The sequence below is a fragment of the Podarcis bocagei genome (genome assembly GCF_964188305.1).
Source record: "Podarcis bocagei genome assembly, chromosome: 2".
NCBI classification, from domain to species: Eukaryota; Metazoa; Chordata; class Lepidosauria; order Squamata; family Lacertidae; genus Podarcis; species Podarcis bocagei.
Genome location: NC_138126.1, coordinates 112,478,447 through 112,489,959, shown reverse-complemented (window position 1 = coordinate 112,489,959; position 11,513 = coordinate 112,478,447). Strand labels below are relative to the sequence as shown.

The 11,513-nt window shown below is 44.8% G+C and overlaps 1 protein-coding gene across 5 annotated transcripts in view; it reads left to right on the top strand.

Moving 5' to 3' along the window:
• The window catches only part of ITGA7 (integrin subunit alpha 7), a 93,373-nt gene that overhangs the window by 15,931 nt on the left and 65,929 nt on the right, over positions 1 to 11,513 (top strand). For 3 of the 5 annotated variants that reach the window (XM_081181267.1, XM_081181263.1, XM_081181266.1), the window contains one exon: positions 10,831 to 10,962. In XM_081181267.1, the coding sequence (XP_081037393.1) occupies positions 10,831 to 10,962 (132 nt within the window). Of the gene's footprint in view, positions 1 to 1,565; positions 1,611 to 10,830; positions 11,040 to 11,513 lie in introns of those variants that run through there. The other 2 variants (XM_081181264.1, XM_081181265.1) reach the window with 2 other exon arrangements.

The following is an 11,513-nucleotide window of genomic DNA, read 5'->3' as shown; positions in this document are numbered from 1 at the left end:
GTAGCTTCAAAATGGAAATATGGCATGCATATGAAAGAAACCTATCCCAGGTTATTCTGCTTTTACATGTTCTCTCCCATGCATATTAAGCCTGCACTTAGGAGAGACCATAAGAAAAAAGAAGAATATGTTTTGCTGTTTACCTTTTGATGGGCTGGAGAGATGATGATCTAAAATGAGCAATCGGTAAGGAGCTGGCTATGGTACAGGGATGAACTTAGCCGCTATTTCTAAGAGAACCAAGGAACATTATCGTAATGAAGGGTTGTTGGCAGTGCCCTGTCATCGATAACTGTAGAGGGAGGGTGAGTCAGCAAACTCTGACACAGCATCTGATTTCACAGGGTTGATTAGCATGTGAATCAGAGTTAGAGCTGGATTAAAAATAATAATGCTTTGGGGCTGGATCGAGGACACTGCCATTTGTAGAAGAAGAAGAAGAAGAGTTTGGATTTGATATCCCGCCTTTCACTCCCCTTCAGGAGTCTCAAAGCGGCTAACATTCTCCTTTCCCTTCCTCCCCCACAACAAACACTCTGTGAGGTGAGTGGGGCTGAGAGACTTCACAGAAGTGTGACTGGCCCAAGGTCACCCAGCAGCTGCATGTGGAGGAGCGGAGACACGAACCCGGTTTCCCAGATTACGTGACTACCGCTCTTAACCACTACACCACACTGTAATGGACAAGGTGGGGAAGAACAACAGAAAAAAGATAAAAAGAACAAAGAAGTCCCGAGAATAAAGGCTGGGCAATTGGATATGATACATTGAGATCTATGTGGCTGTGATATACTGTATTTTTCGCCCTATAGGACGCACTTTCCCCCCTCCAAAAATGAAGGGGAAATGTGTGTGCGTCCTATGGGGTGAATCCAGGCTTCAGGAAGCTATCCCCCCAGCCCGGCAAGCTCCGGGAGCGATGGCGAAGCTGCGCGCAATTTCGCCATCGCTCTCGGACCTGTTCTGGGGGCTGGGGTCGGGGGAAGCTCGGGCTTCCCCAGCCCCGCAAGCTCCGAGAGCGATGGTGCGGTTGCGCAACCTCGCCTTCGCTCCCGGACCCCCAGCCCCGAGGCTAAAAACGAAGCCAGGACAGCCAGCGGGATCCATCCCGCTCCCTGTCATGGCTTCTTTGCTCTTTGGGGCTCGGGGGGGGGGAATAATCCCCCCTTTATTCCCCCCCCCAAAAAACAAGTGCGTCCTATGGGCCGGTGCGTCCTATAGGGCGAAAAATACGGTAGTACCCAGCTATAGATTCTGTGTGAGAATCTTGAGGAAATTTTCATGAACTGCCCTTGGGTTTACTTGCATATGCATATACTTTACTGAGGAGATGGCCATCTTGACATCTTCATCTAACTGTTCAGCATACCTCTGTAATTCTAACGTTAAACGAGTTTGTTATCATTTCCCCTGCCGTTTTTCTTATTTCTTTCCACATCATCAGCTGTCTCCTCTAACTACTGTCCCACTGCATTCAGGCGCCATTAGATTATCTTCCCCAAACTCATCCTCAGGGCAGGGAACCCTTTTCAGTCTGAGAGCCACATTCTCTTCTGGGCAGCCTTTTGAGGGGGGGTTGCATGTCAGTGGTTGGTGGGATTTACTCGCAAGTAAGTGGAGCTTACACCAAGATAAGTCTTCATAGGATTGCACTCTTACAGAAGAATAGAATACCTATTTTATGTAATAAAAAAGTGTAGGGACAGGGTTGTACTCTTGTACCTGGACTAAGGAAAGGCCCTATGTTAATGTATTACAGTGGTGCCTCGCAAGACGAAAAGAATCCGTTCTGTGATTCTCTTCGTCTAGCGGTTTTTTCGTCTTGCGAAGCAAGCCCATTGATGGATTAGCGGATTAGCGCTATTAGCGCTATTAGCGGCTTTTAGTGGCTTATCGGCTGATCAGATCAGCTGATAAGCGGCTTAGCGGCTTAGAAAAAGGGGAAAGGAAAAAAAACCCGCAGGAACTTGCAAGACATTGTTGTCTTGCGAAGCAAGCCCATAGGAAATTCGTCTAGCGAAGCACCTCCAAAACGGAAAACTCTTTCGTCTAGCGAGTTTTCCGTCTTGCGAGGCATTCGTCTTGCGGGGCACCACTGTATTACCTTTGACATCTGGACTAGTGTTACAATTTATATCAAGTCATATAAGATTTATATTAAAAGGAGGAACATCTGGGGAAAGGGGCTGGGGCACCTGTCACTCTTTTGATGACATAAAGTAGATATTCAATTCTTACACTGTTAAGCATGTCTACTCAAAAGTAGAACTCTAATGGAACTTATTTCATTGTAAATGTATACAATTTCAGTCTCGGTCGTGCACATGATGCATTGTCTAACAGCTCTTTGACAGTCTTTAACAACAGTTAGCATTGGATGCTTTAGAGAAATATATAACAGAGGCTAGAGTATAAATAGGTTAATTCCCCCAATAACCTGATGCTTGCCCACTGGCTGTTTTAGCTAATGCCAGCCAGTGAACCCCCTTTATCAATTAATTTTGAATCCTTTGAACATTGCAGTCCCAAGGGAACAACTGAGTTCTGCAGGTTGATAAGATTATTTAGCACTTAACATTCTGGTAGGTAAAATTGATAAAATTGCATAAAAAGCATAAAATTGATAGGTGGTTGCCAGAATGATTTGCAGTGTAACAGAAATACCAGAAAAAGGAAGATGGGACAGAAGCCAGGAAAATGAAACAAAGAAATTCGGATACATTACTTAAATATATGGCCAGATGGAATGGCCACTGACTGGTGGAATCTTTTCTTGGAGGAAGAAGCTTAATGGGAACATTGTTTTAGGGTTGCTAAAAAGAAGCAGAAAAATATGGTGTGTTGTGAATGTTTGGTGTTTGTTCTGTGCGACTCCATTGATCTGAAACAATATATGCCCATTAAAGTAGGAATGAGAAAAAGCTGGCACCACTTTCCTTTCATCCATGTGTAGAAAAATAAGAGGCTAGGATGTCCTGCATCATCAGGGGTTGAATTAATTCAGTCACTTAATCTCTTCCTACTTTATGATAATATGACAGCTTCTGGGAAAATGTATGGGCTGCTCACTTATCCAGCAGTTCTGATTTTAGCGGCAGAATTGTGTCAAGGGTGCCTGTATAAATCAAGAATGGAGAGGAAGTTTTCAGGGGCTGATGGGAGTCGTAGTTCAGCAACATCTGGAGGGCCAAAGCCAGTGTGGTGTAGTGGTTAAGAGTGGTATACTTGTAATCTGGGGAACCAGGTTCGATTCCCCGCTTCTCCACATGCAGCTGCTGGGTGACCTTGGGCCAGTCACACTTCTCTGAAGTCTCTCAGCCCCACTCACCTCACAGAGTGTTTGTTGTGGGGGAGGAAGGGAAAGGAGAATGTTAACCACTTTGAGACTCCTTCGGGTAGTGATAAAGCGGGAGATCAAATCCAAACTCTTCTTCTTCTTCCTTACACCTGATATTACCCCATATTAGTAGTGTAGTTGAGAAAAGTATTTGCTTGTAGAAAGATGTGATCTGTAGCTGGAAGAAGGAAGGAGCACAAGAGTTGGAAATAATTTGAGAAGCTGAGCTTTGATAGAGATACATTGGATAGATCAAATAGTAGGGTTTGTGAACTGAGGGAAGGGAATGGAAACTGGGCCTGATTTTTTAGAGTCCCAGGGTCATAACAGATCAAGTTACGCCTAAAGCAACTCTAGATACAAGGGTGAATGATCCACCCACTGGTTCCCTGTTGGGGTTGGTTTAATTTTGACATGCTCTGCACCACTTTGGTGATTTTAAAAAAAATGAAAAGTGGTATAAAAAGATAGGAAATACAGTGGTGCCTCGCAAGACGAAAAGAATCCGTTCTGTGATTCTCTTCGTCTAGCGGTTTTTTCGTCTTGCGAAGCAAGCCCATTGACGGATTAGCGGATTAGTGCTATTAGCGGCTTTTAGCGGCTTTTAAGCTTATCGGATCAGCTGATAAGCGGCTTAGCGGCTTAGAAAAAGGGGGGAAGGGAAAAACCCCCGCAGGAACTCGCAAGACATTTTCGTCTTGCGAAGCAAGCCCATAGGAAATTCGTTTTGCGAAGCACCTCCAAAACGGAAAACTCTTTCGTCTAGCGAGTTTTCCGTCTTGCGAGGCATTCATCTTGCGGGACACCACTGTGAATGTTCGTTTACAGTAGCGCAGTCTGCAGTGTGCTCAAGCAGATAGTTACTGTCCTATTCCAAAGATGCCTACAGAACCAGAGGTGCAGGTGTTTATGGTGTCCTTTTCTGATCATGGGGGAAAGGTTGTCATCACCAAGATCTCTCTTGCTACAACCTTCCATTATCTGGGCTACATTTGTAGCCCATATATTTTGACCTATAGCTCTCATCAGCCCCAGTCTGGCCATTGGTTGGGGCTGATGAGAGCTGTGATCCAAAACATCTGGAGGGCACTAGGTTGGGGAAGGCTGCTCTAGTGTTTGACTTCCCATTTATCCACTGCTTGATATTTTAATGTGCACTTCTAAATAGTTGGAAGCTATTATCTGGAATAAATAGTGAAGGTTAGTTATCCCCCCCCCCCCCGGAATAAGCATTCATAGGTGTGGCTCTTTGGACAATTTCGCTTTTTGCTCTGTCCTTCCTTGCATATTCTTGGAAGAAGAAACCAATGGGCTCAGTTCCCTTGGCACTCACTTGTTCTACATTATTGTTCTACATTATATGTCTTTTTAGCCCCACCTACTGCCTCTTGAAGGGACGTGGGTGGCACTCTGAGTTAAACCACAGAGCCTAGGACTTGCCGATCAGAAGGTCGGTGGTTCGAATCCCCGCAACGGGGTGAGCTCCCGTTGCTCAGTCCCTGCTCCTGCCAACCTAACAGTTCGAAAGCACCTCAAAGTGCGAGTAGATAAATAGGTACGGCTCCGGTGGGAAGGTAAACGGCGTTTCCGTGCGCTGCTCCGGTTTGCCAGAAGCGGCTTAGTCATGCTGGCCACATGACCCGGAAGCTGTACGCCGGTTCCCTTGGCCAATAAAGCGAGATGAGCGCCACAACCCCAGAGTCGGCCATGACTGGACCTAACGGTCAGGGGTCCCTTTACCTTTTTACTGCCTCTTGAAAGAGGCAAGGACGGATAGCCTCCCCTTGGCTACTCAGAATTACCAAAGGAAGACTTCATGGCTGACTGCTACCCTGGCTGTCAAATTTCCTTATTATAGTTAGTTGAAAGCTGACCAGATAGTTTCACAGAAGCCAGCATGAATGGAGGTTTGAGTTTTTTAAAAAGATTTTGTTAATTCCAAGAAAGGGCTCAGAAGCTTACTGAATATGCTAAACAAGGAATTCTTTTCACCTGACTAATTCTACTTCTAAGCTAGGGTTGCCATATTTCAGAAAGTGAAAGTCCCGATGCAAAAGTTGTCGAGCTTTTGAATGCAAAATTGTTGAGCTCTAAACCCTGAGGTTTTAGAGCTATTTTCCCCCAGAAATCGCCGCTTCCAATATGGGTTGTCATACATCCAGATTTTCCCGGACATTCCAGCGATTTCCACCCGGACGCTGTTTCCGATGGCTGAATCCCAGGCATGTCCGGGAGATTGCAGGTGTATGGCAACCTTGCTCAGCTGATGGTATCTCCCTGCCTGCCGCCAACTTAGTTGTTAAGGAAAAAGCTTCCCTCAGAATTAAATTTAGAGAGAGAAAGAGAGAGTGGGGTGGGATAGTGCGAGAGTGCCTTCAACCTAATTTGGAAGTTGGCACTCGCATTTCAAGGAAAATCTCCCCAGCTACCACTTCTGAAGTAACAGCATCAGAAAAAGAAATCTGTATCCGTTCCAAGAGGGACGTACACACTTTCTGTCATCTAGAGTTAATGCGGAGAAGTAGCATTTATATAATGCCTTTTGTTCTTTCCAAAAGGCCATTCTGAGACAGCTAGAAGGCAATCCTTTTACTCACCACCGCTGCAGTGTAGTATCCTCCGATACCAAACATGGCAATTCTGCTGGGGCACAAAATATGATTTCGTAAGATGGAATGATGAGTGCATAACGAAGAACTTGGAAAAAGAGGTTGCAATTGTGAGTAACTTTATGAGAGAGATAAGGAGGGAACCTTTCAGAATAGAAAGCTAAGGTACTTAAAGTAGTCGCCAGTTTGCTTCTCCATTTCAACACCAGTTCATTGGTGCTGGTTGAAGCAGGATGGCTTGCAGATATCCCTTGTCCACATATACATTGTAAAAAAAAAAAAGTTGGTTGTCTCTCTCATGTTGTCGGCAGTGACCTGTTTTCTGTACAGTGGTACCTCGGGTTACATACGCTTCAGGTTACAGACTCCGCTAACCCAGAAATAGTGCCCCGGGTTAAGAACTTTGCTTCAGGATGAGAACAGAAATTGCACGATGGCGGCGCAGCGGTAGCAGGAGGCCCCATTAGCTAAAGTGGTGCTTCAGGTTAAGAACAGTTTCAGGTTAAGAACGGACCTACGGAACGAATTAAGTACTTAACCCGAGGTACCACTGTATCTGTTGTTGAGCATCCTGTAGCTTAAGCCTGCTTGCCTTTCATCTTATATACCTCCTGGTTGTATTTATTATTCTACCTGAGTAAATATGTTGGGTTTAAAAAAAAAATGGAGAAGAATGGTGTGCACCAGCCCAGCTGTGAAATGTAAAAAAGGCAGGTACAGTGGTGCCTCGCAAGACGAAAAGAATCCGCTCTGTGATTCTCTTCGTCTAGCGGTTTTTTGTCTTGCGAAGCAAGCCCATTGACGGATTAGCGGATTAGTGCTATTAGCGGCTTTTAACGGCTTTTAGCGGCTTATCTGCTGATCGGATCAGCTGATAAGCGGCTTAGCGGCTTAGAAAAAGGGGGGAAAGGGGAAAAAAACCAGTAGGAACTCGCAAGACATTGTCGTCTTGCGAAGCAAGCCCATAGGAAATTCGTTTTGTGAAGCACCTCCAAAACGGAAAACTTTCCGTCTTGCGAGACATTTGTCTTGCGGGGCACCACTGTATCAGTGTGCTCAGAGGAACTCAGATTCGCAGAAATACTTTGAAAACAAACAAACAATGTAAGGGAGCAAACAAACAAAACCAAACCCAAGTGGTCTAAAAATTCTATGAAACATTAGTGGCTTAAAATGCAGTTGGTAATCCGCCCCCCTCAATTCAGATTGCAGCTGTTTTGGGGAAAATACATAAAAACCCAGTACAGTGGTACTCAAGTTAAGTACTTAATTCGTTCTGTAGGTCGTTCTTAACCTGAAACTGTTCTTAACCTGAAGCACCACTTTAGCTAATGGGGCCTCCTGCTGCTGCTGCGCCGCTGGAGCACGATTTCTGTTCTCATCCTGAAGCAAAGTTCTTTACCCGAGGTACTATTTCAGGTACTATTTCTGGGTTAGCGGAGTCTGTAACCTGAAGCGTATGTAACCCGAGGTACCACTGTATTTCATAAGAGTTCGTAGGATAGATATGGATTGTGGCTAATGTCAAGTGTATTCTGTTTCCCAGGCCAACAGTGTGAGCACACTGAATGCAGAGAAAATGGATGTGTGTGCCCAGCCTAAATCTAGAACGAGCTTCTGATGTGTGGTATAAAGAGTCTGCATGCCTGGATATGGCATTAGAAGTTTGAAAAATGCCTAACAGAATGACTGCAGGGGAGGTTTCATAGTCACCAAACACTCAGTCAAATACAGCTACAGCCCAACAGTTTCAGTGAACACCGCTGCAGATCCAAAGACAGTGTTTGTTCTCCTGTGTTCCCTAACTCCAGAGTCTGTTTATAATTATCCAATCTGACCCATGACATCCTCCCAGAGAGGGTCATTTTAAAGATATTACCAAGTGGGAAGGGCATGCAAGCTGAAATCTTTTGCTTATGAGCCAAGCTGCCCAATATAGCATGGAGCATCTATTCATGGATGTGTGTGTGTGTGTGTGCGCGCGCAAAATGGTGAGTTGCGGGAATCGAGAAATATACTACTTGGGATTTTCAGAAGGAATTGGGTCAGTTCCCAGATTTTGTTCAGAATAAAGCACCCATTTCCCAGCAATGATTATGCCCTGCTCGTGACAGTGTAAAGCTATATCAAAAACTGGGAGGTAGCCAGCCAGGTGGGATATAAATGCAGATTTAGGGCACCAGAAAGAGTATAGAATGGGGTCCCCCTAAGTGACAGGTTCCCACTTTTTGGCTAGTAAAGCTGCAAAATGAATTGTGAAAAGGACAACCCTGCTAAAATGAGAACAGGAATCTCGAGGGACTGAGGACTTCCAAGTTCCTGTGACTCTTGTGCTGTTCCCTATGTCCTGCAAATGAGCTGGATTCCCAGGGACGAGGGGCCTCTGCCAACGCTCCAATGCCTCTTAAAGCTTTTGCAGCTGTTTAAAAATAGCCCCCATGTACTGGAAAATGTGATGGATGCTTTCCCTCCTGTTATGTGGCTCATGGCTGGGGTTGAATTAACAGGACTCTTGGTCTCTCTTTTTTAATACGTTTATGGGCATCCCTGGACTGAGTTGGTTTGAACTGGGGTTCACCAGGTCTGAATCCCCAGAGCTTCTCAAGTGACAGGGATCAACCCACAAACATCTGAAGCAAGTTATTCATGTGTTTGCACTGATATATGCCCAGGCTTGGGGAAATATTTCCAATTTCTCGTATCAAATTTTTAAGAGCATAGGCATTTAAGAACCTGGGGTTTTTCAAGTCCTGGGTATTCCAGTTTATGAAATAGCTGCTTTCAGTGTTTCTGGTCTCTGCTGCTTGCATTCTAAAGGGAAATTGTGGGAAATATGCATAGATGGTCCCTACTCAGCCAAGGGAAATGACTCTGCAAGTGCGGCTTTCTCCCGAAAAATGCTTGTTTACAAAGCTATTGTAGTACCAACCTTACTATATGCTTGTGAAACATGGACCACTTATAAACGCCATCTCCAGCTCCTCGAAAGATTCCATCAACAGTGTCTCCAAAAAATTTTACACTTGGGAAGACAGGCGAACTAATATCAGTGTACTGGAAGAAGCAAAGATCACCAGTGTTGAAGCAATGATTCTTCAACATCAACTTTGTTGGACTGGTCATGTTGTGCGGATGCCTAATGATCATCTTCCGAAGCAACTACTCTATTCCGAACTTAAAAATGGAAAGCGTAATGCTGGTGGTCAACAAAAGAGGTTTAAAGACTGTCTCAAGGCAAATCTTTAAAAATGTAGTATATACACTGACAACTGGGAAACACTGGCCTGCGAGCGCTCCAGTTCGAGAACATCCTTTACCAAAGCTGTCATGGGCTTTGAAGACACTCAAACTCAGGATGCAAGGGAGAAACGTGCTAAGAGGAAGGCATGCTTGGCAAACCCTCACCGTGATCAACATCCACCCAGAAACCTATGTCCCCACTGTGGAAGGACGTGTGGATTGACCTCCACAGTCACTTACGGACTCATTGTTAAAACCGTGTTTATGGAAGATAATCTTACACGGCTATGAGTGATTGCAGCAGCAGCAGCAGCAGCAGCAGCAGAAGAAGAAGAAGAAGAAGAAGAAGAAGAAGAAGAAGAAGAAGAGGAAGATTTGAGATCCCTGCTGGGATCTTCCACGTACAAAGCATGTAAGGGAGGTTGTTTTGGGTGGCATCATCATAACAATTGCTGTCACTATTTCATTTGAAAATTGTTGTGTGGATTAATTAGGAGCTCCAGTGATGATTAGGTTTAGTGACCTGTTTTTCAGTTTCATACTTAATAATTGAATTATAATACTGTTACTGGATAAGCATAATTATATGATTGCAATGGGCAGCGGCCAATATTGAAAAAGGAATTTATCATGCTTATACCCTGCTGCAATAAATATACATTTAGCTACTGACACAGTGCAGGCTGAACGGTCTGTGGTTTGTCAGGTCAAGCTTCCTCCTCCTTTAATTTCTCACGAATACCTTGAAGGCTTGAGGCAGGTGCTAACTTTTCCCCCAGAGAGTTGAAGGATCTAGTATGTAGACCAGATGGTTAACTGCACTTGCAAGTTTTCTTTTAACAAATCAAGGTATTGCCCTAATATGGAAATTTAGAATTTCTCTTGTGGGCTAATAAAATTGACCTTTTCCTTTTAAAAAAACAAACAAACACAAACCTGTTTGAGCATGGAAACAAATGTGAGGGGGGAAAGAAATGGTGTTTGTTTGTGTGTCTGTGTATCATGGGAAGTGATGCTTCTCTCAAAATCACTTTCAGCTGTCTTAAGAACAGTTATTTGTCTTCAGCACTCTAAAGTATTTAATACTTGTTAAGAAGAGGAAGTTGCAATAGCTGATGAGAAGTGGGCCCTTGAAGGTTGGGAAGCTTTCTTTCTTTCTTTCTTTCTTTCTTTCTTTCTTTCTTTCTTTCTTTCTTTCTTTCTTTTCCTTGACCAAAGTTTTCCTCATAATAACCCCTGGATCTGCGGTTTTCGGATTCCTCACACCTGCTTTTTCTTTCGCTGCTTTCCTCTCCATCATGTCCAGTAATGGATTGTAGGAAGGGGGCGTGTTTGCTGTTTGAAAGCTGTGCTCCTCCTAGCTGCAATACAGAATGGAAGAGAGAGCGAGAGGAGGGAGGGAGAGAGGGAGACGGGAGCAGGAAGGGATGTGAGGCAAGGTTGCCTGAGGATTTTTACAACCTCAAGCTGCCTAGGCAGGCAGGCAGCAAAAAGAGCAGGCGTGTGACAGGAGCCAGGCAACTGTCTCTAAAGCCACGGGAGGGAGACGGCCGGGATAGTTGCAGTGGCATTCCCCAACCATTGTGCCTGCAGTGAGCCACCGAGTATGTCTGGGACACTCTACTTTTGTCTCTTCTGCCTCAGCCTCCACCTCCTAGGGAGTTCAGCCTTCAACCTGGATGTCACCGAAACCATCCTCAAGTATGGAGAAAACGGCAGCTTCTTTGGCTTCTCAGTGGCATTGCACCAGCAGCTCAGACCACAGCCTGTCAGCTGGTGAGTTCCGTGCAGTGCATGACGGTGCCTTATTCTGATTTTTCTCTTTCTCTCTCTCCGTACGGCAAGTCCGAAAGGTGAGTGTGAGGATTTGCGCGCGTGCACACACAAGGAAGATGAGGCACTGAAGTCTCTCCCGAGCCATCAAACTTGCCAGGTGGTCTTCTGAATTTGGCGTGTCGGTTTTAAGCACCGAAACTCTGTATGTGGGTGTGAATTAAATAATCTCTGCTTCGTTCTCAGACTATTAGAATTAAAAAGTATGTCCATTGTGTCTTCCGCTTTGGGACTGAAATATGTGAATTGTGTGGTCTGTAATACTTCCTTTGCTGCTGCTGAGTTATTTACAAGGTGTTCTTTCCCTCCACTGTGCTTTGGTTGTAGTTGGGATTTGTGGAAGGTGCTGATGTTGGGGAAAATTGTTTCCTCTGCCCCTGGAGTGGGTGGTGGTGTTTTTTTTAAAGAAAGCATAAATTCCATTCTTATTGTGCTTTTATAGTACATTGTTTGCAGGGTGGAAATGTGGACACACACAGACCCTCATTACATTC